Genomic DNA, 26,550 nt, shown 5'->3' on the forward strand with positions numbered 1-26,550 from the left:
TAGTTGAGGGAACATGTCTGGGATCAAGAGAGCAGTTGCGGAGAAGGACCCCGACTATGAGGAGATCACAGTCACGCATCCCAGTAAGCGTCACAAAGCAGCTGAACAGTCAGGTAGGAACTGTCTGAATTTTAATCCTGTTATGTGTGGGATTAGAAATGCCACGGATTCTGCATGTTGTGTGCAAAACAGTTCCAAAAAAGACAGGAGTAGATGGAGCTAAAGGGGCAAAGGGTGAGGAAGCTAGTGATGCCTCTGCGTGGCAGCATCAGATGTTACTTGTGTTGTCATATGCTCCTACCTGTGTGTTTGTTTTGCAGTTGAAACCTGCTGGCAATTAGTTTGCAAGTTTGGGGGGTGCAGCAGGTGGAAACAGTAAGGTGGGAGAGAAGAAATCCATGACCCTGGGGATAGGCTGGCTCTAGGAAAAGGGAGACAAATGATTACAAGAGAAGGCAGATGAAGTGAAATGAGGTAACGTAGAAGGGATAAGCTAGGGGAGGAGGATGGGTTTTTTAAGGATGCAAAAGAGGAGTAACTACCTGTAACTACATGACTGAAAGAAAGATGGAGAAAGAAGTGTAGTAGAGAGCATCGCTGGATGAGTAGCTTTGCATTTGGCACTGTCATAAATGCTTTGGGAACCATCCCACTGGCTGAATGCCTAGGTCGGGTTTGAATCTCCTCTGGGCAAGTGAAAGTGGAGTCTCTCGCTTGTGTGACAGGGAGTGGGCTGAGGGATAGAGCGATATGTGGCGTAGCACAGCTAGTGGGTGAGGACCAGGATAGAAAGAGAAAAATGAAGCTGGCTGTGAGGTCTGAAGAAGATCCAGGGATGGGGCAGGTTGCTGGAGCTGCCAGCTGGAGAGGGACAGATGATGGTTTCCCAGGTGGTGGTTTGGAGGACAGTGTACAGCTGGAGCAAGCTGGTGGGTACTGAGCTTCGCTCTGGATGTGCTGCTAGGCAGGTCTTGTCTGCAGGTTCCAGGTCAGTGTGACAGGGGAACTAGCTGTGGCAAAACAGTGTTGCTGCTCCCAGCTCTCTGTCTGCCAGAAGTTGCTGCTCTTTATGGTGTTGCATCCCAGTGACTGAGGGCAGATTTTTATCTGCCTTCTGAAGCAACTTCTTGGAAGTTTTTAATAGTTAGCCAGACAGGTCTTTGCTTTTGGAAAACTTCTTAAAGTGAACTTATTGCTCAGGTGATTCTTTCAAACTTGCTTCTTCCTTCTCTTGGAAGAGCTCCAGTTTTCTATGCAAGAATTCCTTCAGGTCTTCCACAGCAGACACCTGGAAATAGGTGCATAAAAGTATACACATGTAGCAAACCATAAGCTGCATTGCTTCCATTTAGGTAACTATGATTAGACTGTAAAGTTCTGTGTGCCAAGTGCAACGTACCTGCCAATTTTGGACAGACTTTGGTTTCTTCATCCTTTCTATTGTGATATTAGAAACCTCTTTGATCAGGTATATACCCTTTAGTCAAGCAAATGCTTCCCCTGAAGCACTAACAAACACTGTACAATATTCCCAGGGAACCCAAGCTGCTTCTCTGAGCTGCTCTGTATTGGGGTGATTGGAATTACTGGCTTGCACTGGGCAACTGTTACAGCCTTTCTTCTGCAAGCAGAATTCCCACTTTTCAAGTTCCCACTTTTACAAGTTCAAGCTGAACTTGTTAAAAATGGGTGTGTTGGTCGAATGTCCCAGGTATAACGGGCCCTGCTCAAAGGAGGGAGTGTTTAAAACCTTCATTAAGCACATTACAAAACAAATTATTCTTTGTTCATACATGTTGTAGAAAAAGAGTAAGATGCTGTTTCAGTTCTGAAAGTCTTAATTTATGGTAAGGAATCCAAACAATTTTAAATATTGAACTACATGTTTTCTACCAAGGTCAGTAAACTTCTATAGAACGCATAGGAGTTTTTAACTACCCTGCGGATTGTGTGAGGAGTGAACCAGCTTTGGATAATGTAGTTTCCTTTGTGGGCAATGAAAGGCTTGTAGGCTCTCAAGAGCAGGCTGTTCTTTGCGCCAGTGCTGAGCATACAAAGTACTTGAGTTGTTGTTCCTACATGAAGTGGTTTAAATTTCCTGAATATGGACTGGCCCAAAGAGAGCAGAAAAATGTAAATAGTATGCCAGTTACCTCGGCACAATTGCAGTGGTAACTGCACTTGGCAGGAACAAATTTGAATTTTTCTTTTTCTGTTTCCATCTTCACTAAACAAAAGTAAGCAAACCAGTCCTGTTCTTCCCATCTCAAGATGTTTTTGTCCTCTAAGGAAAAAAATTTCTCCGTATAAGCCAGCTGTTAAAGATATACGTGTTTTTTGTTAAGACAGGAGATCTTCTGCAGAAGAATGATCCTTCCTGCTTATTCCATCGCTTTTTACTCCTTAATTATTTATGCTTGTAGTTTTTTTGAAATTTTTTTCCTTCAAGTACAACCTCAAAAATAAAAATACAAATGCTTTCTCTTCTTTGTTTTCCATGTGTGGCCCTGTGCAGCTCGAGATGTTGCTGTGCAGAAGATCGAGACAATTATAAAAGAACAGTTTGCCGTTGAAATGAAGAATAAAGAACATGAAATTGAAGTTATAGATCAGGTATGAAGGTCTTATTCTTTAAATTAACTGAAGTCCAGGATGTTTGGGGGATTGCTGTGCTAGCTGCCCATTATTATACGTTATTTCTTCTTCTCGTAGCGCCTGATTGAAGCAAGAAGGATGATGGATAAGCTGCGGGCCTGCATTGTGGCAAACTATTATGCTTCTGCTGGTCTCCTTAAAGCTGGAGAGGTAAAAAAATAATTTTGGAATAATAAGACCGCCAGTTAAACACCAATTTTGGGCACCATGATCTCCATGGCCTGCTCATTGTGGGCTGTTCATACTGAGGTTGAATGCGGGCTTCTGATTGCCTTGTAGTTCACTACCAGTTTAATTGTTTTAGTTATTAGCCTTATAATTTGGGGCAGTTTATCTGATCTCCAGTAATAATCAGAGCTGATTTTTGAAAACTGTAGATGTGTACTGAAAACTTTGATTTCACCTTGCTACCTAGAAAATTTCCTTTCTAAGCAAGGGCTTGCATTGTTATTCCTATTATTCCTACTTTTTTTTTTTTTTGCTTATGATTTCCGTAATACTTAAATTCCAGCTTGTGGGGTTTTTGTTGTTGTTGTTGTTGTTGTTGTTTTTCCCCCCTCACCGGGTTCAGGTTGAGCAGCTGGCATTGGGAAAGATCGTTGTAGTATTGGGAAACTTGGATATCTCCTCCTCCTGCTTTGAATTTTGTGTGGGTGGCTGAAAAATTTGAGCAAGATTCTCATGTTTTTAAGTACTTTTATCCAGTGTCATCATGTGTCAGCAAGAGCTTGTTCTGCCATGTAGTGTTTTGTTTTTTTTTCTTGCTGAGTTTCACACCTTCCAGAAAAAATAACTTTAATAATTGTTTTGAAGTACTCACAAAAATCACACAACTTACTGGTATGGCCTAGCTCTTTTTTTTTCTTTTTCTTTTTTTTTTTCCTGCATTTTTAAGCGTTTATGGCTGGCATAGCTGTTTTGATTTTAAAATTGCTTCTGAAATTGTGACTTGCATGCAGGCTAAATGAGGTCTAGTTGCTAGTTTTGTTTTTCTTTTGTTGTCTGTTTTTAATGCATGGATAATGTCTGTTTGGTTCTGTTTCCAATAAATGATTGTCTGTCTTCTGCTTCTGTTAGAATATAAACCTTCTGTAGTATAATTTGTTACATTATTATATAAATGCCTGTGAGGTTCTAGGAAGATTTTTTGCAAATTCCTAATCTGTTCTGATATTAAAAAAAAAAAAAAATCTAGTATTGCCCGGTTTTGAGGCATATGGTTAAGTACAATTGCAGGTTGTTTTTCTTTTTCTTTTCTTTTTTTTCCCCCCTACAAATAAGATGACAATATGTTGTCAATTTACTTGACAAAATGAGTTCCTGATCCCTGCCCCTCCCCCCCCCCTTTTTTTTTTCTTCTTCCTGAATATTTTGGAAGGGCCTGAATAGAGCTGAAGGAACAATTCTGTTAGGATCTTTTTTTTTTGTTTTAAAGATGAGCTTTCTTTTTTTTTGGAAAACTGGTAGGATTTCTGTTTGTGTGTAGCGAAGTAAAAGGTGAAGATTTAGGTTTCAAAACTGTTTTAAGTGCTCTTGAGCAGGGAGGGTTGTGGGTTGTTTAGGTCACATGCCTAACACAACGTTGAAAGAAAAAAGCTGTCCAGCAAAGCTTTGAAGTCCAACACAGGACAGTGTTCAACTCCACTGCTGCTCACCTCTTCAGGCAACTCCAGTTTAGTAGTGCTGGTGTTGCCTCCGAGCCACTGCCTCTGTCCTTGCAGCAGGATTTTGGTCACGCTGTGAAAGGGATGTGGGTTACAAATAATTCTGCAAAAGAAAGCAAACCGAACCACATCAATGTCTTGATTTGTTTCTCCTTGCAACTGCCCTTGGCTCTCCTTGTGACACCTCCTGCTGAAGGAGGGTTGTTTCTGCCTAGTTGATCTATCATCAAAGCAGGACGTCCTGAAGGAGATGGAACTAGTGTCTGGGAGGAGAACTCGCAACAGGATGCTTGCTGTGATGAGTGTTTTCCTTGATAATTCTGACATTAGAAGCAAAATCAGAAAAGAATCTATGGGGGAAAAAGAAGAGAGAGATCTAAGCACTTCCAGCCCTGCAGTCTTTGCAGGCACCTCTATGGAGAGGTTTGGGAGTGTGTAAGACAAGCTCTAATACGTCTGGTTTGAGGCAAGTTTGCAAACATGCCTAAGCATATTATTCTTTATACCCTGTTAAGTTTTTGTGAGCAGCCAGTGCACCCATACGTGCAGTTCGCCTCCTAGGCATGCACGGGAGCAGTATCGAAAACAGTCACAAACATGTACGTTCCCTCCCTGCTGCAAGAGTCAGGCAGCTCTGGCCTTACTGTGTATGAAAGGAAACTGTAGATGCCTGGAAAGGGAGGGAAGCCCTTACCTGCAGGGTGGTGTTATGAGTGTCTGGCCAGGTTGCAGACTTTCTTTCCAAAGGCGGATAGGTTTCTGGGATCAAAAGGTTTATAGAGAATGATTAGATTTGGGCTCCACTTTCCGCAGGACGGTTACAAGCTTTTATGTTCTGTGACGTATGTTTTACTTGCAAGGTAGTTGATTAAATATTTTATCTTCCTTTGGTCATTAACTTCTTGTGCTCTGGCAGAGCCTCATTTTGTCTGGACTAAAGGGAGAATAATGGATTTGCCTGTATCTCTGTTGCAGGGGACAAGATCCTGTGATGCAACGATTCTTAATCACCCTTCAATCAAGAAGTTCTTAGAATCGCCCTCCAGATCATCGTCCCCTGCTAACCAGGGGTCAGACACTCCGTCTGCCAACCACTCCGAAAGCGACTCGCTCTCCCAGCACAACGACTTCCTCCTGAACAAGGACAATGGCAACCTGGATGCAGAGGAGAGGCTGGCAAATAACCTGGACCAGAGACAGAGCAGAAATACTGGCCGGGTAAAGTAAAACTCGAGTGGTGGTCAAGTTGTTGGAGGGGTGTGCTCTATCTGGTTTCGGTGCTGGCACCAGGAGCTCTTCATGTTTTCACCCATATCGCTGAAGATCTGTTTCTTATCCTCTCCAACTGCCTGCTCCCAGTCCCTGAGCCTGGCTTTGCTGTGAGGCTAACCGAAGTGTATGTAACTTTAGTTAACTCCTCTTAATTCAGTCTTAGCCAAAAGAGAAGTGACCCAGGCAATAGTGACAGCATTCATGTTAGCACTCCTGATCTGCTGCCATCTTGGCTGATAGCCTCTGGGGAAGGAGGTGTCTCACAGCTCCAACAAAGGGTTTTGCTCTGCAGATAGAAGTCAGGTTGGGCAGGGTAGTGCCTGGAGAAAAGAGCAAGATACCTGTCACTCTCAACAATGTTAAAAAACTGGTGAGAAACGCCAATTTCTCTTCTGTCTTGTCCAGTCCCGGACCTGGCAGAGGAGTACAGCCAATAATCCAACCCAGAGGTGGGTGTATCTTGTTGTATATAACTAAACTGTACAGTTAGCAGGTTGCAAGAGTAGTGCTGATTCTCTATCAAAAAAGCACCAGGCTTCCCTTGGTAACAGGGCTGCAGTTTGCTGCAGCCTTGCCTAGGATCCACAGCAGGAGGCAGGTATGCCACATGTGCCCACCTGAGTCATAACAACACTAGCCAGTATAATTTGTTTCTGCAGTAGGAACTTTTGTGACATGGTTGTATTGCTTGAGTCTGGCATAATCTTGGCCACGGTTAATAGGTGAGATTTGAGTTACAGGGTTGCTTAGGCTGGTTTTATTATGCCCAGCAACCGCAGCAGTTTTGTAAGCTTATCTAGCTGTCAGGGACACGATATGGCTGACCTCCATGCTGGCCTAGTTGAGGCTGGATTCCTTTCCCAGGAGCAGCCTTCATTTGGAGTGTTGAAGCAACATGGAGGGGTCCTCAAAGCACCAGAGTTTGGGAAAGGGAAGGATTTGTAGAAGCTGCTCGTAGATGGCTTGTTTTTGCTTTTGGTTAGTCACCAGTTGATGCCAGTCTAGTGGTGGTTCACTGAATGGTTAAGTTTGGAAGGGACCACTAGAGATCATCTAGTCCAACCCCCTGCTCTAGCAGGGACACCCAGAGCAGGGACACAGGGTGGCATCCAGATGGGTTTGAAGATCTCCAGAGAAGGAACCTCCACAGCCTCTTTGGGCAGCCTGTGCCAGGGCTCTGACACCCTCATAGGAAAGAAGTTCTTCCTCACATGGAGATTAAACTTCCTATATTTCAACTTGCGCTCGTTACCACTTGTCCTGTCACTGGCCACCACAGGGAAGAGCCTGGCCCCATCCTCCCTACAGTCACCCCTCAGGTACTTGCACATGTTGATCAAATCTCCTCTCAGTCTGCTCTTCTCCAGGCTAACCAGGCTCAGCTTGCTCAGTCTTTCCTCATACAATAGCTGCTCCAGTCCCTCCATCATCTTTGTCGCTCTTGTGCTGGCCCCTCTCTAGCAGCTCCACGTCCCTCTTGTCCTGGTTGATCTTTCAGGTCACTTTGCCAGTGCTGGCCTGGAGTCGTGGCTCAGATCCTGGCATGTTGCATAAGCTCTGCTGAGCTTATCCCTGCAGTGCGCGCACATATTACACCTAAGTTATTTGCATGTGCCTAGTTAGTAATTTAGATATTTTCCTTCAGATATCGTTGGTTATTGGTCTCTCTTGTTATTGCATGGGTTTATTTTCTTAACAATGCCTCGCTTTCCTAGTGCCAAACAAATAATATTTAAGAGCAATGTTTGTTTTTTTGTTTGCCTTTTTTTCTTCCCCTACCCTTAGGACAGTTCGGGTGTTTCAGGCTCTCAAAAACCAGGACAACGAAATGCCGGACTATCAAATGATGAAACTTCACGGCTTTATGTGAAGAAAACAATTGTGGTTGGCAACGTCTCCAAGTTAGTATGAGAAGTCTTAGTGGTGGCTCTTCATTTCAGGACCGAATAGAATAAGAGGTTAAAATTAAGACACAATTATAATAGTTAATTTATCCTAGTTTGAGATCTTGCTTTTGAATGTCCTCTTTTGAGTGTCAGTAAGAGCGTTGGAAGAGGAATAGATGTTATACTAGTTGTTAAGTATGGGGATTTTAAGATTTATTTCTTCCAAATTTAGTCTTTCAACTTGCTCTGATCAATGAAAAAACATTTTTTTTTTTTCCCCCCATGAAAGTTTGGAAAAGCGAATTGCCCCAGTTCAGTGTGTCTGTGGCCCAGAATAGCGGCCAATTCAGTGTGTCTGTGTAAACAGTGTTGTTAGAAACAAAAAGGGAAAAAAAAATGGAATGAGGTAAAGTCTATGAAAGCGAAGCATAGTATGAAGAAATTCTTTTATAGAGGGTTTTTTATGGTGTTTCCTCAAAAGTTTTAAGCCAGGGAATTAAGACCAGGGACATAACTTTGCAGAAATAAGTGAAGAAATGCGGTTTTAAGAGGGATTTGGACAAGTCCATGTTTTAAGCTGTCAGACTAGTCTGTTCACTATTAAGTGAGTCTCATTATTTTCTATGGGGAAAAAAAAAGAACACTGACAGATGAGATTAGAATTGTTACCTTGAAATTAGGGAGAATTGCGTCTTGAAAATGTACCCAGAGCCAGATTGTCTGTGAAACTTCTTACAGTTTTTTAATAAGAATTGCTTTTGTGTGTGTGTATGGTAGCAGGATTACCCATGTGCTCCGAAGTGATGTGGATTCTCAGTAATTCAAAAGAAATGGGGAAGAAGATTTGATAATGCTAGTAGTAAAACATTAAAATTAAGTGTTTAAATGGAAGAATATCATATGGCAGGTGTGCACTGAGATGCTGAGAAGATGTATTAGAGGCATAATATAGAAATAAGTTTATGAAATCCAAATTTGTTTTCCGGAGGAGTTTCTTGGAAGGGCTTGATGAAATATCAAAGTATAGAATAACGAACAGAATTCTAAATGGGCTAGGTACAGATAAGCACCTTGCTGTTCTTTTTTTTTTTTTTTTTTTGTCTAATCTTCCCATAACACTTTTTGTGATGTTTATCTTTTTTATCTTTTCTTTTTTTTAACTTCTCTGCCAGATACATTCCCCCAGACAAGAGAGAAGAAAATGATCAGTCAACCCATAAATGGATGGTGTATGTCCGAGGCTCTCGGAGAGAACCCAGCATAAATCATTTTGTCAAGAAAGTTTGGTTCTTCCTCCACCCCAGTTACAAACCTAATGACCTGGTAGAAGTGAGGTAATAAGGCACTAATTCAGTTTTATGCTTGCTGAACTTAAAATGCTCAGATTTGTAGGAATTTAGCCCCTTCTTTTCCTGGTTTTGTATCCCATGCCTTACATTAACCTCCAAATCTGCTGGACTTGCTCACAAAATAATAGTCAAAAATAATCAGTTTTTATGTATTTTTATGTATTTATGTGACAGTTTTTTGGGTTTTCCTACTGACAAAAGCTTTTAGTTTTATTTTTGTTCTATCTATGTGAGTTCATGCATCTCCTGTGTGCAATACTCTGTCTGCTCTTCAGGTTGGGCTTTTGTTGTTCAAATATGTTCTCTATCTCCCAGTCCTTTGAGGAAGAAGAGTCATAGAAAGCTAATTGGCCAATAGTTTAATGATTTATATGTATTTGGGAAGAAGTTTTACCCCTTTCCAAATATTTCTCCTCTGTAGTGAGGTCAGTGGGGTTGACTCTGTGCTTCGCAGAATGAATTTCCCTTGACTGTGGTGGTGTTGGTGCTGCAGGAACTTGATAGCCTCTCCATCCTCTCCCAAAGCCATATTCAAAACTGTGTCCCAGTTGTCCCAGTTCTCTGCTGACTCCTGCAAGGAGGGACCTAGTCCATTTTCCTTCTTGTTCCCTTGGACAAGACAGTGGGAGGAAACCTTCAAGATACTTTGTGTCTTCCCAAATGAATTATTCTCCAAAATAGGCTCTGCTGCCCAGGTTTGTGATGTCTTGGTACAGAATGTCAACATAAGTATGGCAAAATTGATGTCTCTAAAAGGCAACTCCAGAAAGACGTATCTGAGAGGAGGAGTGTTGGTAAAGGTCACTAATTTTCCTGAGATTGTTGAGGTGGATGAAAACAAACTCCTCTGGCTTGCGTAACGTACTAAATTACACCTGAATTCTATCTATTTTGTGTTTTCTCCATTTCATTCTCATCAGTGCTGCCTGTCTCCTTGTTTAATCCCTTCTAGTTAATTGATTTCTTACTGTAGCAGTCCCAGTCATTTTAATTAACGTTCATGTTCAGGTCTGAAAATAACCTTTGAATCTCTTGTGTTTTTTTTCTTTGCAAAATCACATTTGGGATTTACAATTAAACTGAAGTTCAAACAGAGTAATGGTAAATATTGGAGATAAATATCCACTTCTTTTTTAGGTTGGAGACAAGCGCTAATGGAGTTAGCTTTTCTTTGGTATATGTATGTTGTGCTGTGTGCCTTCAGGTAGTAGATAGGGGATAACAGAGAGTGCACAATGCTGCCTTGAAAAGTCACCTTGCAGCAGTGTTCTAGGAACTGACTTCAGCTTCTATTAAAAAAAAAATTTTATATATATGCATATATATAAATTTGTCTTTGAAGCAGCAGCTTTTAAAATGACTGTTGTCCCTGTTGCTCTCTACTCCAACGCACTGTTTGACAGTTTTCTTCCCTCTTCCATGACGCAAAGTGAAAATACGTTTTCAACTGTCCACAGAAGTGAGGATTTTTGTAGGTTTAGTCGCTCGAACAGACTTAGCGTTCTCTTCATGCTGAACAGCAGGGCTAAAGGTAACTTTAGCTCTCAGTTAGGAAAGCAGTCTTAGGTTTTCTGAAAAAGAGATGGTGAAAACTATCCTTTTTGCATCCAAAATGTGAACCACCGTTTGTTTCCAGAGAACCTCCGTTTCACCTGACCAGGAGAGGCTGGGGAGAGTTCCCTGTGAGAGTCCAGATACACTTTAAGGATAGCCAGAACAAGAGGATTGATATCATACACAATTTGAAGGTATGTGAACAAAATGATTGAGAGAAAGGCAATTAAACGTTTTCTCCTGCATAATCTAGAAGAGATTCTGCTTTGGTGTGTGTTTATACTTCCCTCTGTTGTATCTCTGTCCTGCTGCCCATTTACGCATGAATGGTTGACATGGAGAATGAAAAGAAGATTGAGGAAAAGCAGCCTTGGCTGTGTTGGAAGTGATGCTGTAGCCGAGGAACCCAGCCTGGCAAAAGCTAGAATTGATTCTACTCAAAGCAGCAAAGGAGATAGATACCCTTGCTGTATAGTTTGAGTTTTTGCCATCCTTTTACTGCCTTTAACTTGAAAGATTGCTGGAGGTTCTCTTCCCCTTGGTGAAGTGATTGCTGTATTTTGTTCTGGCCCTCCACTTCTGCCTCAGCTAGAGATGTTCTCCGTTGGCAGAGTGGGCAGGGAGAAGAGAGGCCGAGATTCCCTGTTCGTTTCTTTCCTGTCTTTGAATGCATGAAGAGCATGAGCAGGGACAATTAGATGCTCAAATCACCTTCCTCCTGTGTAGGCCAACTTCCTAAACTGCTGCATGTCCTGTGCTGCACTGCGGCTCCAGGGAACTGCGTGTCTCCCCAGCAACTCTCACTGCCTTCAGCTTTTTTCTCCCTTTCTTCTTTAGCATAGACTTTGAACTGTGGTGGTTTTATTTTGCAGAAGAGAGTGTTGAACAGCGAAACAGATTTCTGACCCTGTGGCTTCATAACATTTGATGTATTGTTCAAATTATGTAGTTTCAACTCTTTTCAAACAATCGTATTGTGATTTTTAATTAATGTATTGCTTTGCCCCTGTTAATATGAATGTTATATTACTTTGCTCAGTTGGACAGGACCTACACAGGCCTGCAGACACTTGGCGCAGAAACGGTGAGTGAACGGGTTGTGGGGGGTGTGCTGTACTTTGATTTCCGTAAGGATTTTTAAAATCCTTGTAGTCCTTATGGGACTATGTACTGAGTTGCCTCCGTTTACTTCCATTGTGTTGGGAATATAGGTTCTTCTCTTGTGAAGCGAAGTAATTATAACAGTTTGTCACTATTTGTGACAAAAGCTTTTTGTTTTTGTTTGTTTGTTTTCACTTTGCAGTGCAGGAGGAACTCCAGGTCTTGTTTAATGAAATGTTAATCCGTACTATGGTTTTAATTATTTCTTTATGGACTTCTGTTACCAGATGTCTTGGTCTGCATTGTGATGTGCTGCCTGTTTCATAATTAAGGAATTTAAGGGGATCACCTAACTATTCTGCTGAAATTTTGCAGTAGATTTAAGTGCTTCTAACTTTCTGCCTGTGTCAACATTCAGTACATTCATGGAAAATGAAATCTTAAAACTTTAAAAAAAACTTTAAAATAAATGAATGAATAACTCATCGCCTGTTACAGCCTTAGAGTTTTTATTATATTTCCCTCCTACTGTAGCGAGTAGATTTTTTTTTTTTATTGTGAAATTGCATTATTTCAGCTTTTCAGTCTGTGGAAGAGACTTTAACGTGAGATGTCTGCTGTGATTAAAGAACATTTTTTGAAGAGTATGTGATGTTGTAGTAGTGTTTCTCAAGGCCTTTTTCAAAAAAGTCAGAAAAGGCAAGCTGCAGTTCAGTGCCCATTCCTGTGGGGGTACCTAGAGCCCTTCCCTTGGATCTGAGCTTTGTATTCCTTAACTGTTCACTATTCAGGACAGAGAGATGTGCTATTTTACTATGGCGTTTTCACGTTGCAGATTCCTGAAATGAGTGGAAATTTTATGCAAAAGTGTGGAGAGGATGGGAGAAGGCTTCCAGACATTCTGCAACATTAAAAAAAAAAAAAGGCTTTTTTTTTTTTTTCGCTTTATATATCTTTACCTAGCTACCAAATATTAATGTCATCCTTTCACCTATTTCTGGAAGGTAGTGGATGTGGAGCTACATAGGCATTCCCTTGGCGAGGAGTATCTCTTTTCCCAGTCTTCAGAGTCTGAGCTTTCTGATGTTCCTACGTCTTTACCGCTACCATTGAGTATCCCAGCACCAGTTAAAGCTTCTTCACCGATTAAACAGTTGCATGACTCCAGCCCGGATGCTTCTGCAGATAAAGGTAAAGCAAATGGCTGCTGGTGTATTTTTGGAGCCTTGGCTCAGTTCTGCTGGATATTTCCTTCTGCTCTTTGGGTTTAAAGGTTGCCAGCGCTGCCTGCTTGTTCCTCAGTGTTCTAGAAAATGGATTTCAGAAATGATAACTGTTTTATTTGGTTGTTGACTTTTCTTTTTGAAGCTGGAGTTTGTTGAGTAGGATCTATTCTGCTAAGCTTAGTGAATGTGTGGCTTTATGTAGCACATGTAGTTGGGAAGAATGGTTGTTGAATAGCAGTTGTAGTTTTGCTCTTGACAAAGAGTGTTTTCAGAGGAGTATTGAGGTTTCTAAATGTTTTGGGGGCTCTGTGTATATGTCTGAGGGATTAGTCTACTGGTGTGTCCAGGTATATCTGGGTGCCTAATTTGTGTTGCTCAGCAAAAGGTGTCGTCGTGTACAGCTTTCCGAGGGGTGGACGCTCTGCGTACCAGCGACTGTCTCGGTGCCATTGTCACCTTCCCCCCGAGACCAAAGCACGCGCTTGTTGCACGGCCTCAGTGGGGCTCCAGGGCACCGAGAAAGCTTGTTGTGGCTTTGGGGGCTCAGGGTGCCTTTTTACTGACCATGACCTGCGCTCAGATCTGCAGACAGGCGGTAGTTTAAGCCTTCTTAGAGCAAAGAAATGAGCTTATTCTCTCAGCTGTGGTTGTCCAAGAGATCCCAGCACTCCCAGTACTGTAGGGAGTTCCAGCTTCCTTAAATCCCAGTCACAGCCCCGCTGCATTTCAGGTACTGTTTTGCTCCTGTTGATGTCAAAATTCAGAATCAGGAGTGCTGTCTTTGTGTTTTGAACAGAAACCAAGTCTCCTTTTGCCACAAACATTCCCTCTGGAGTTCTGTCTTGGAGGCATTTCTGTCTGAAAGCTTGGAGGCATTTTTTGTATCTGTCTCTTATTGAGAATTCACTTTTAGAACAAACCTGTTCTCTAAATATGGCACAACTTTGCGTAAATATGATCTCTAGCTCCTTTTGAAGCAAACTTATTCCGTCCTGTGATGCAAAACTGCTTTTTTTCATCTCCTGTCTTAAGCAGCCACATGCTTAGTCTGGATTTCATAGCGTGCGTTGCAGTGTGGCAGCAGTTGATACCTTGCAATCATTTGAATCGCCTCAAACAAGCTACGTGTTGGCCACTTGAGCACAGTATTATCATTTTAGTTTGCATGAAGTAGGAAAAACTGTGCCCCTGTTTTCATTTTACCTTTTTTTTTTTCCTCAAATGCATGGTGTCAATGCTTGTAAAGCAGAACTCAGCTGGACTGAGAAACAAGGGACACTTATAGGTCTCACATTTTCGCACAGGCAAGTAGCAAAAACCAGGAACTTAACAGATTTCAAAATGTGATCACATGCAAAATGGCCTGATGCCCTTCTTGGTCTATCTTGACACTCCTCTGTAAAGCAGTGGCTGCAATACTGATGTCTTACATGATGCATCTTTTGGTAGATCATATAATGCCGCTAACGTCCCAGTTCAATGATGAGAAAAGAAAGTCTGTAGCTTAAGTGTGGTATGTTCTTATGTCAACAGCACAGCCAAAAAAAAGAGAAATGCAAGTGTGTTATAAATGCACAGGCTTATGTTCAGGCGTGAAGATATGCAGCACCTTTACCTTGACAGTGCTACAAAAAAGAAAGGAGGTAAAGCTGTACCTTGCTTGTGCTAACTGGCATCAGCTTTTCTCATCAGGTCAGGATTGATTGATCTCCTTCTACATTAAATAAGGTGGATTCCTAAACACCGCTCAGAAGGCAGTAGTTGGCCTCCTTGTGCTTCTACTCAAAAAAATTCAGTGAGAAGTTCTCTGCGAAGGAACCGCTGCCTTCACTGTGTGGAAAGCTATCTGTGGACCCTCAAAACTGCCAGCAGCTTTTGGTCAGTGGAAGGTTCTTACCGAACAAATGTGTCAGAAGTGGCTGGTAGCCAACCAAAGCTTGGCAGGCTGCATGGTGCACGTAGTTCTTCTGTTCAGAGACAAACCCAACAGAATTGGGCAGGAGGGGCTCCTTATCCCACCTTCTTCCCATTCAACTCTGCCCACCAGTTGCTTTTTCCTTCCTTGATTTGAGAGCGTGTTTATCGTACCTTATTTTTGTTTGTGTAGAGAAGAATTAGATGTCTCGGCTTAAGAACTATTTTTCTTCTTTTCCCTGTTTTAATCAGGATTCCCTGGGAATGCTGAAACCGAAAGACATGCCACGTTTTATTCTCTGCCATCTTCGATAGAACGGACTCCCACCAAATTAGCCACACAGAAAGTTGCCTTTGGCTCTCAAGGAAATTCAGCCTTTCAACCCATTGCAGCTAGCTGCAAAATAGTGCCTCAAGGTCAGATTCCAAGCCCTGCTGAGTCTCCAGGAAAATCCTTCCAGCCTATCACCATGAGTTGCAAGATTGTATCAGGTGAACGTTAGTTTACATATCTAAGTGCTTCGCCCTGGTGGAAAACAAGAGATTGAACCAGCTGAGCCTGTTTTGGGTCCTTCCCCTGTTTTCCTGGCAATGTTTGAACATCAGGCAACAGGAAATTCTAGAATAAGGAGCGAAACGTGATCCTAGTATTAAAGGAAAAATAAATACAGAGGTGAAGTGCTTGCCTTATCAGTTCAAGATCAAATACAGGATGGGAGCTGTTCCCTGTTTTCAGTGCTTTTAAGTATGCAAATGATAGTCTTTAACTGGACTGTCCCCCACACAAATGCTCAGGCAAGAACTGTTCTCCCACATGGGTATTTGAGTGTGGGAGGAAGCTATTCTTCCCTTCCCTGCTTTTAGGCACCTGGGCTGAATTAAGAGGAATTGCTTCTTCCCTTTTCCCCTGATTATGGGGCAGTAATTACGTTCAAGGTCGTACACTCAAATGGACCCTCTTGTGCTTGCAGTATCAGGTCTTTAGATCGAACAGTTTTCATCTTCCAAAAGTCTGCTCTCTGTTGTATTAAATCATCAGATAACTGCAGTGAGCAATGGGAAATATCTTGCCAGGTTCCAAACTGTGATCAGGATGCTGTTTACTAAATTGACTTACACTCCCTTGTCTGCCTGGGCATGAAGCCCTCCACTGGAGGATGTTTTACATCAGATGCAACTCACCAAGTCATTTATTGTGGATATGAAAGGATGACTTGTTACATCCCTTCATTTTCTGGTGTTCAGGGTGGAAAGAATGAACCACCAGTTATCAGTACATGTGATTTCTGAGTATCTGCTTCTGACTTTATTTTCTTTAAACATGTTTTTTCGTTTTTTCTGTATTTTCTCTTGATATCTTAAAACTTTATTCAAGCTACTGGCAATTTACATTTGAACGTCTCTCAAGTGCTTTGTCTTTCTCCCTATCTAGTCCTGAGCTACTTCTTCCAAAGCTTCCCAGAAAGCAAGAATTCCAGGAGAGCTTGTCTTTCTTAATCCTTGGGCTATTCTCTGTTGATCTCTGCTATTTAAATATCTCCCTGACAAATGTTCTGTTTTTCAAGAATCTGCTGTCTGCTAAGTGTCACTCCTCTGATTTCAACCAGAATTTATAAGTCGTCGGGGTTTTCCCTGATTGTCATTTCTCCTCTACTCTAGCTGTCAGTGCCTCCCAGGAAGCAGATTAATAGCCAGCTGATGTTTAGTGTCTGCTGCCACCTCGCTTTCTGATCACTTCCTAACCTGTCTTTTTGTGTGCACTTGCTGTGTCCTCTTTCACTCTGGAGCTTTTCCTCTCCTCTCTTCCTTTTGCCCAGAAGCTGCACACTCTGCAGTGGTTGCTTTCAAGGGCTTCTGCTGTCACGAGAGACACAGAGAGCAGAGTGGCTTGGCCTGCCTCTCAGCTGCTGTGTTTCACAGCCTTCGTACGTGAACGTTTCATGGTTGGCTCTCAACGTGTGCACTGTAGGCTCCACAAGGGAAAGAAAGTGCACATTAGGGAGCTTATCTTCCTTCGTTCATCTGCTTGGGCAGGCTGGAATTGGCAGGGATAATAATGTAGGTAATGAGCATCGACTTCAGCATTAGAGGATGGACTGGATGGCTTCTCAGCATTACTTTGAGCCATTTGTCTTGGTAGACAGAGAATGCCCCAGGTAGGTATGAGCTATATGCTTTGCATTCTTCCTCTTTTCCTTCTGTCCCTTCCTTCTTTCTCCCAGTCCTATGATCTGCCTCAAACTGGGAAATGCATCCTGAAAAATGTGCCTTCGCAAAGTCATTTTTAAAAAATATTGCTGTTTTTTTATTTTAATGTTCTTATGAGATTTACAAGACAGAAGCGTTTTTTTTCTTAAGGTTCTCCAATATCGACCCCTAGTCCATCTCCGCTACCTCGTACCCCAACCTCCACTCCGGTGCACATGAAGCAAGGCTCTGCTAGCTCAGTCATTAATAATCCATATGTTATTGTGGACAAGCCTGGACAGATGGTTGGAGCAGCAGCCACGAGCACAGGTGTGTAGTGTGATCGTAGAAAGCTTAGTTTTTCCCCCATTAAAGTTCATTTTCCCTTTAAAATTACTAGTCTACTAATAGTGCTTCAATGAGTAAGGATGGAAAAGTGCACAGAAGAGGTATTGCTGCTTGCATGACTGGCCAGTAACAAGGTGCAATATCTTGGCTATGGGCAGAAAGCAGGTAGAGCTTGCAGTGACTTGCAGCGTACTGTGCAGTAGATGTGCTGAAATGGTTGAGTAGACCTGGCTTACCAGGAAAACAAATTGTTAATTTTTGTTACTGCTGTCAACCTCTAGCTGGTTTGATTCCGGGCGGTTTGGATCCCTCCAGCTGAATTCCCAGTGTGCTTCAAAGGTGGCCTAGATCTGGTATCAAGAGGAGGGGAGGAGTGCTGAACTGGAGGCAATGAGTGATGGGTGTGGGAGCTGGCTCGTAATCTTTGTGCAGGTTTAGGTGAAGGTGACTGCTTGCAAATCTTTTGTTGCTGCTGCTGCTGCTGTTATTTTTGTGATCCAGTAGGCAAGAATTGCTGTCACCTTGAGAACACACTTGCTTGCACATGTATGTGTTTGAGCATCATTCTAAGATGTTGGCAAAGCCATGTGGGAATCTGCAGTGTCCAGGTGGCACAAACACTTCTCCGGACTCCATTGGAAAATGAGAAAATTCTTCACTTAACAGTGCTTGCTGCTTTTGCCCAAGGGGAAGAGCGAATCAACAACTGTGCTGTTTTTTTTTTTTTTTTTTTAATTTTAACTTCATAGGAGAATTGCTAGGGGTAATCTAGTAGAAACAGAGTTGAAATACATTTTGGTGCTTTCTTGTTAACGGTGAAGCTGTTTCGCCACTAGTTTTGGTGTTCAGTTCTTCCACACCTCCAGCCTGACTGGAATCTGCATTGGAAGTTGCGTATGCTTTATCATGGGTTGGGTAACTTTCCTCTTCTTCTAGTAGAGATTTGTACATGGAGGATAGGATTTGTACAGGCACCAACCAGCGGGGCTGGCCATACAGGTCTCAATGCCTCTAAAGATGCAGCTTCCCACTGCATTAGTATGATGTAAGTACAGCCTGGCTTGAAAAAGCACTGTCTACTCCCACTTGCTTTCTTGATTTCCTGCTGCTTCACTTCTATACCCCACATGAGTTAGATCAGCTCAGTGGCAGAGTGGAAAACCATCCTCCACCCCAAAGTGGGTTTTATTATCAGATAGCCTCCTCGCCAGGCCCTGCGTGAGGGACGGAGAGGGCATGTGGATCAGACCCTTTCTGTCAACAGCAGCCTGGAGTGGAGTGTAGTGTGACATAACAGCCAAAGTGACAGGGACATTATTGATAAGCCTGAAAATCGTATTTAAAAAGAAGGATAAGATATGAAACTTAATGCGCTTTGTAAAAGCCAATCTTCACAAACCCACTTATTTCTAGAAAGGGCTTCATAGTTTACTTTTAAATTTCAGTAGGGATTATGGTATGTCTACCCAAGAGACTGTTATTCTGTTTTCATGTGCATAATCCACAGCTTTTGTGTCTCTTAACAAACAGAACAAACAAAACCAAACCACCAGCAGTAACAAAACTGCTGCTGAGCAGCAATGTGTTGTATACATGCTCTGATAATGCAAGGGTAAGTTGACCCCTGACCTTCCACTCCAGAACCCGCATCCTGCTCAGGTGATCATGGTTGGGTGCTGTGGTGAACATCTCCGTATGTTCTTCTTCCTGGAGCGGTCATCTGCAGACACAGGGACCTGTGGCTTCATCCCTCGTTTCTGTTTCTTCTTCTTTCCCTGCCTCACTCTGTCTTGTTACTCCTCACAGTGCATCCCTCCTTTTCTGGCATTCGTTTCTCCTCCCATTTCTTCCAGCTTCCTCTGACCCTTCCAGATGCCAGTGACTGAGTAGTGTAGGTTCAGAGGGCCTCTGGGCAGCGGAAGGAATTACATTTGCAGCAGCAAATTCTGCTCATTTAACCTCACATATTCACATCTGTAGCTAATATCTTCAGTTGTCCAGCAGGTTTCTGGACTGTTTTTCAAGGACCAGAGCTCCAAGTGGAATGTGAGCTCGCTGAGGTGTGGATATTGCACAGGAAAATTTGGTAGTGGCTGTCGCTGCCCTTCTGGGTGCTGCTGAGCTATGATGGCTTTTGGGTCTAGCTAGAATAATAACCAGGAAATTGCTCAAATATTTTAGAATTGCCTCCTTTCTAATGTCATGAAGGTGATAGAGACAAAGACCTAATCTTCCCTTATTTTTATAATTGTTTCAATTTCTTGGGGACATTAGTATTTTGGATTTTTTTTTAAAGATTCGTAAGGAAAATTAATTTGGTTTGTGCCCATCCCAACTCCCAGTGATGTACCTCATTTTGTGTTCCTCATGGAGATCGATTTTAAACCTGAAGTGAAACACCATCTTCCTTGTTAGAAGAAGCTGCATGTGTGGCACTGCTCTGTGGCCCTCACTTCAGATCTGCTTTATTTCCCAACATGCAGGGAGCCCAACCAGCAAACTGACAAACGTTTGTCAGGCCTCACATGGAACTGGATCTCCTGTATCAAAGACCCATGGAAGCAGTTTTGTAACCTCAGCTGTCAAGGTAATGTTCTTGTTAGATATGTACTTTCCATTCAAAACCCAGCTCTCTGTGGAGTAGATTTTTTTAGTATGATAAATTCTGCCTCTCAGGCAATTTCTTGCTCTTTCATATGAAGATTTACCCTGTCTAGCAGCTGTAGTCCTATGAGAATAAGGTGATTATGCAAGATGATAGTGTCAGTTTATGCAGCTGTATTTAGATTTGTCTGTACCTCTGTTAAGGCACCATTCTTTTGCTTTACTGTGAGGAAATCCATAGAGGGCACAGCTCTCAAAATGTCCCTTCTTTCAAAGGGGCTGTTCCATAAATGACTGATCTTCACTTCATTGATGTCAGCATGTGATTACACTAGAAGTGCCTACCTCAGAGCCTCCACTGTGTTCATTATTTTTGCACAATAACTGTTCCTAAATTGAAAATGGGTTTTTAGTGACTTTACAGCTGTCTGAACTTAGGAATATATTCATGTAAACAGTGGAGTAACTGAATGCATACTGAATGATGAAGAGGGTTCGTGCTTGTCATCTACAAAGCCCCAAAAGCATGGAACTGAACTATGCCAGATAAACTGTCTTCCATGTCGGGCCCAAGAGAAGACATTTCTGGCAGGGAAGTGGCATCAGCAAAAAGAAACTGGTGGATATGCTGCTCCTGAAACAGGGGCATTTCCCTGACCCAAGTCAGAAGAGTGTAGATGCTGGAGGGGGTTTGCCAGGCAGCCTGCAGAATGCCGTTATATCTGGAGCTCAAATGCTTCCCAGGATGGTTAGGAAAGACATACAGAAGATCACTATCTGAACAGTTAGTTTGGAGTGGCATTTTAAATAGTAGATGTGCAACTAACTGTTCCATTTTTTTAAGAGTTTCTGTGCTCAGATGGATTTCATTTGACAATTTTAAAGCGTTCTTAATCCATATTTTTCTCTCGTTTGAGACCATTCTGTAAGGTTTTAAATGAGTCAAAGTAGGCACATACGACTAGATTTGATTGAGCTCTGTATCTCTAGGACAAAGCCAGGTGAAATCTGAGGATGTATTTTAAAATTCACAACTCTGCCACGTTCACGTAATATTCTGTTTACATAAGTTTGGTAGAGAACTTGTACTTTTCAAGATTTCTTTAAGAGGGAGGGAGTATCTTATAGCTGGCTGATGTTACAGTCTGTGGTTAATTCACTACTATTTTACCTCCTGAGATGTTTTCTAGTTTTCTCTGTATTCTTCATGATTTAAGGATATGTTTTCTTAGTCACTTTAAAATGACCTAAGTGCATGCTGCTGTTGAAAGGACTCATAACGCCTCTAGCTTGTTGTCACACCGCTTTCTCTTTGCTAGTAGATGTGTAGGTATTTGGTGAACCAGAGCAGGTAATTCTCTGACCTGTTTTCAGTCACATATGTCTGCACAAGGAAGATGTCAGGAGTTTGGAGTTCAGGTTTTTTTGGTTGTGGTCTGTCCTTGGAGCAAAGGCATTGTGAAACTGTAGCCTCAGAGTTCATGCTCATTGTAAAATAATGCAATTATTTTAATTAAAGCATAATCATAATGTTAAAGCATAAACATCCTGAAATGCATTTGGCTTCCCTACCAGCATAAAATCTAAGAATGAAAAATTCACAGTTTTTCAGGTGTGGAAGTGTGTTTATTGCACTTCGTTATCCTGCCGGTTCTGCTTGGGAAGTCTGCGTGCTGCCAGGTGTGTGTGCTGCTCACAGGAGAGAAGGAAAATCATTAGATGAGTTTGCTTGCAGATTTCAATCGAACGATTTTGCCTCCTCAACTTTATGGTGGTTCTTCTGTATCTTGGGTTGTGTATAGCGTCATAGAATGGCTAAGGTTGGAGGGGACCTCTGGAGATCGTCTAGTTCACCCTCTAGTTCAACTAGAGCAGCTTGCTCAGGACCATGTCCATTTGGGGTTTGAATGTTTGCAAGGATGGAGGTTCCAAAACACCTCTAGGCAGCCTGTTCCAGTCCTCCATCACTGCTACAGTAAAAGAGATTTTCTTATGTTTAAACAGTTTCTTTTATTTCTGTTTGTGTCCATTTCCTCTTGTCCTTTAAATGGATACCACTGAGAAGTGTCTGGCTCCATCTTCTTTACACCCTCCTGTCAGGTATCTATGCATTTTGATAAGAAACTTCCTGAGCCTTCTCTCCTCAAGGCAAAGGATGTAAAGTATTTGCCTACTTTAATTATGCAGCTCTGAAATGCTATATATAAAATCTGGTGAAGGAGCTTAAGTTGATTTCTTTCACTTGTTTATGATGTGGTAAGAAAGACTTGGAGATGTAACTTGTCGAATAAAAATTGCTTTGAAGGTTTGTACTAAATGTGTAACATTCCTTTTATTTAAGTGTTGACTGATTTTGGACATGGCTTATCTGCACAGGTGGTTTGGGTTTGCCCAGATTATCCATGCTACCTTCACTAGGAGTCTTTTGCTTTATTTCTTTTATTGCATATGTCAGTGATTGTTGTGCCGTGTCTGTCTTTGTGCAGCAGGAGGATTCTCTGTTTGCCACCATGCCACCCCTTTGTCCCATTGGAAGTCATTCCAAGGTGCAAAGCCCTAAATCCGTGACAGGAGGCCTTGGAGCTTTTACAAAGGTATTTCTTCTGGCTTTTGTGCAGAAATAAAAAGCCCAGTAGTGCCATTTAGTGCCAATACTTGACACAAAGCATCCAGGCTTCCAAGTGCCTGGAAAAAATGTTGCTGGAGTCAGGAGGAAGTGTGTCTCTGTAACCTCTCAGGGCTCTTACCGTGATGGCTTTTTTTTTTTTTTTTTTGACTTCTTTTTCATCCTTTCTTGCTTTCTTTAAAGTACTGCATATAAAGCTAATATTTTCAAAGCTATTTGTGAGCTTTGCATGCTAAGATGCATGCAGGATGGATGCAGTAAAAGTAAGCTCATCAGCTCATTTTTACACAAAATGCTGTAGTGATTTCTGAATGTTAGGTGTTGCCGTTTGCAAGTACGTTTCCTTAAATATTGCCACCCTGAATTTATTTATTTTTTTTCTGGTAATATTAGGTGATCCAAGAGTAACCTGAAAGAATACCTCCTATCACGTATGTTACTCGCAGCAATCTAACACAAAAATCAGCCTATTTTAAGCTGCCAGTTTTAGCAATGTAACTATTTTTAGCTAAACATGATAGAATAATATTGGCTATAATCAGTTACAATATCTGTAACATCGGTTATGATTTTACAGGATAAAAAAAAAAAAACGCTTTAGAGCATGTTCTGAACAAGGAAGGTGTTTAGAAATTCGAAACCTCTCATTCTGGAAGGTCTGAGTCATGTATGGCCAAGTCCATTGCAGCATTGCTAACAATTTCTATCAGCCTTTTTTATATTTGGAATATTTTATAAATACAGACTCACATCATACATGTGTGTGTCAGGAGTAGCCCCCACCTTACACTCGGGAGGTAGGTTGGAGAGTTCACCTGGCAGTGTATGAGCCACCTGTGAGTTACTTTGCATGCCCCTTCTTGCAGACAGGCTTTAGCAGAGCTGATTCCCAGTGATTTAGTTGTTTTGTTGTTTATATGCCTTTATTTAAAAGGTGATAATAAAACAGGAACCGGGAGAATTGCCCCAGCAACCCCAGCAGCCAGCAACGGGGACAACCACTCAGAACTCCGTGCAGCAGTATGTCACTGTGAAAGGAAGCCACATGTTAGCCTTGTCACCACAGAAGCCAATCGTGAGCGCAGGAGAGGGGACAGTGCAGTCTAAGGTATGAGGTATTTGCGGGTCTTTGCGTTGGTGTGAGCTGTTCTTCACAGTGCCTTGTGTTTCTCCCAGGGCTGTAGGGTTGCTTCTGTCCCAAACACGGCTCCCTACAGGACACAGGCAGTAGTACCTTGGGTGGCTGGTTTCCCCATGAGCACAGAGTGCGCTTGTGCCTCACATCAGGCTCATTTTTAATGCTTGTGAGGCGAGCAAGGCAGGCAGACACCATCGCACCCCACTGTTTACAGAGAGCACCTCCTGCTCTTCTGTAACCCATAGTGGCAGTGAGGTGGGGATGTTTTTCAGCTGCATCCTAATGACCCCAAGAAGTTGGCTGCCATCATGACCATTACGTAAATCCACCCAGGTCTTTGTATAAGAAGAAACAAATTATTTCCATAGTCAACAGGACTGCAACAACAACAACAACAAAAGAACAGGAAAAATAAAGAATTAAGGACCTGGGTGTCATGGTGGACAAGAAGTTTATCATGAGGCAGCAGTGTGCCCTTGTGGCCAAGAAGGCCAATGAGATCCTGGGATGCATTAAGAAGAGCGTCTCCAGCAGCTCGAGGGAGGTGATCCTACCCCTCTACTCAGCCCTGGTGAGGCCGCATCTAGAGTATTGTGTCCAGTTCTGGGCTCTACAATACAAGAGGGATGTGGAGCTGCTGGAGAGAGAGTCCAGTGCAGGGCCACAAGGATGATCAGGAGTCTGGAACATCTGCCCTATGAGGAGAGGCTGAGGGAGCTGGGCCTGTTCAGCCTGGAGAAGAGAAGGCTGAGAGGGGACCTGAGCAGTGTCTGTAAGTACCACAAGGGAGGCAGTGAGGGAGGATGGTGCTGGCCTCTTTTCAGTGGTGACTAGCAATAGGACAAGAGGAAAGGGCCACAAACTGAAACACTGGAAGTTCCCCAGGAACTTGAGGAGCAATTTCTTGACAGTGAGGGTGACAGAGCACTGGAACAGGCTGCCCAGAGAGGCTGTGGAGTCTCCTTCTCTGGAGATCTTCAGAGCCCACTTGGACATAGTCCTGTGCCATAGTCCTTAAAGATTCTAGGATTCTATGAATACCCTTTATATATGAACAGATATGTATAAAATGGCCTAAAATGTTTAATGGTGGAGGTAGTGAACCAAATAGACTCCAGTGATTTCTCTTGCCAGAGCCCATCATCTGATCCTTGTTTGTTGCAGGTGGTTGGTGTCCCAGTTGGTTCTGCTTTACAGTCAACAGTGAAGCAAGCGGTGGCCATCAGTGGTGGCCAGATACTCGTGGCAAAATCTAGCTCTTCAGTAGCAAAAGCAGTTGGTCCAAAGCAGGTAGTGACTCAAGGTGTAGCCAAAGCCATTGTGAGTGGAGGTGGAGGGACGATTGTTGCCCAGCCTGTGCAGACTATAACGAAGGCACAGGTCGCTTCAGCAGGTGCTCAGAAAAGCACATCTCAAGGCTCAGGTAAAGTAAACCTTGGAAAAGGGTAATATTGGGAGATTCCGGTGCATTATAATGATTCCTTCAGCTCCAAAGACATCTCTTTGGGCTAGATTTTTTTCAAAGAAAATGAATATAGAAGTCCAGAGGGAGATTTTAACTAGCATGGTAATAAAGGAAATGTTATTAATTATCTTTAAGAGGGAAGAGAGGGCACAGGTATTTTAAAGCAGGCCGTGGTCTATGAATAGAGTGCACAGCTTTATCAAACCTGAAGTTGGCCTGCAGGTTCATGGGCTGCTGGGTTCCTGGGCATCCTGGGGCAGAGAGAAGCTTGGCCAGAGCCAGATCTTATACTTTTGCTAACTTAATTCTTATTCTCTCTTCCTAGTGATGGCTACACTGCAATTACCAGCCACCAACCTGGCAAACTTGGCAAACTTACCACCAGGCACCAAACTTTACCTCACCACCAACAGCAAGAATCCTTCTGGGAAAGGAAAACTGCTTCTGATACCCCAAGGAGCCATACTGCGAGCCACAAATAGTGCTAGTTAGTCTTGCAGGGAAATTTAATGAGTTAAATAATGCAATCACTTCATGTTTAAAGTGCTTGTCCCTTTTACTATTAAGTGTCCAAAGGATGAGATTCCTTTGTTCACAGCAAAAACAGTATGTGTTACTTTTAAGACCGAAATCTCATAAGTGTCTCCACTATGCATGAAACTGCTTTTCATGCGGTGTTCTCAATCTCTTCGTGTCTGCCCAAAGCAGACGCTGAAGTTATTCTGAAATTTTGCAGCTAAGGATTCTGGTTAACTCTTCATCGTGATCTCTAAGAAAGGAGAGCTTCGTATTCGTGATGTAGCAATGAGATCCGTTTGAGTGCAGTTGCAAAAGCTATTAATAAGTAATAGAACAAGACCTTGGAGAAACTAGAAACATAAGAAACTAACTTTGAAAAGGACAAGATCTTGTATCTGAAATGGGAGAAATAAATAGTTTTGAATACTGATAGAAGGCTTGACCCCAGGCTGTTTGGAACAGCAGGAATGCTATTTTTTGTGGTTGTTAATGGACTTTGAATCAAACCTACTGAAACAAACCTGGAAATTAGCTTGCAGAAGGGGTTCTAGTGGACAATACTTTGCTCATGGAGTGCTATCTCGGGTTTTGGCCTGTGTAGAGGAAGTGTTTTGTTATGAGCCTTCTCCAAAATGCTCATTTTGAGGTTGGGGGTTAGTGTGAAGGATGGACTGGGTACCACACTGCTTGCTGCCAGTAGGGGAAGAGCTATTATGTAGCTTAATAAATGTTCATGAGTCTCCTGTTAAGGATCAAAAATATTTACAGGTTTGTTTCTTAATGAGAGATTGCAAAATAGTCTGCCTCCAGAACGTTCCTTCTGGAGGCAGAGCAAGATCAAACCGTTGCTGCAAATTATCACCCTTTAGTATCCATTTGCTGAGCTACAGGAGAGGACAGCAGTACAGCAACTGTACTGTATTGGAGAATTGTTGTATTTATGCTATTTATGTTGCTGAATTCTGGAACATGTAGCAACAAGTATCTTGCAAGGTAGTTTCAATTACTTGTATATACAGGGAAGCTTGAGCAACTGACAGCG

At 42.4% G+C, this 26,550-nt stretch overlaps 1 protein-coding gene across 1 annotated transcript in view; it reads left to right on the forward strand.

The window, feature by feature from the left end:
* YEATS2 (YEATS domain containing 2) overlaps positions 1-26,550 on the forward strand; it is a 42,574-nt gene continuing 16,024 nt past the window's right edge. Inside the window, exons 1-16 of the mRNA XM_088538094.1 lie at positions 1-113; positions 2,516-2,613; positions 2,713-2,805; positions 5,295-5,537; positions 7,377-7,492; positions 8,650-8,811; positions 10,463-10,574; positions 11,420-11,464; positions 12,486-12,672; positions 14,874-15,113; positions 16,980-17,138; positions 19,640-19,743; positions 22,247-22,354; positions 23,321-23,494; positions 24,689-24,947; positions 25,315-25,476. Of these exons, the coding sequence (XP_088394220.1) occupies positions 14-113; positions 2,516-2,613; positions 2,713-2,805; positions 5,295-5,537; positions 7,377-7,492; positions 8,650-8,811; positions 10,463-10,574; positions 11,420-11,464; positions 12,486-12,672; positions 14,874-15,113; positions 16,980-17,138; positions 19,640-19,743; positions 22,247-22,354; positions 23,321-23,494; positions 24,689-24,947; positions 25,315-25,476 (2,362 nt within the window). The 5' untranslated portion in view covers positions 1-13. The remainder of the gene's footprint in view (positions 114-2,515; positions 2,614-2,712; positions 2,806-5,294; positions 5,538-7,376; positions 7,493-8,649; positions 8,812-10,462; positions 10,575-11,419; positions 11,465-12,485; positions 12,673-14,873; positions 15,114-16,979; positions 17,139-19,639; positions 19,744-22,246; positions 22,355-23,320; positions 23,495-24,688; positions 24,948-25,314; positions 25,477-26,550) is intronic.

The sequence above is a fragment of the Tinamus guttatus genome, unplaced genomic scaffold, assembly GCF_059628265.1.
Source record: "Tinamus guttatus ecotype Peru unplaced genomic scaffold, ASM5962826v1 Tinamus_guttatus_pri_ptg000927l, whole genome shotgun sequence".
NCBI classification, from domain to species: domain Eukaryota; kingdom Metazoa; phylum Chordata; class Aves; order Tinamiformes; family Tinamidae; genus Tinamus; species Tinamus guttatus.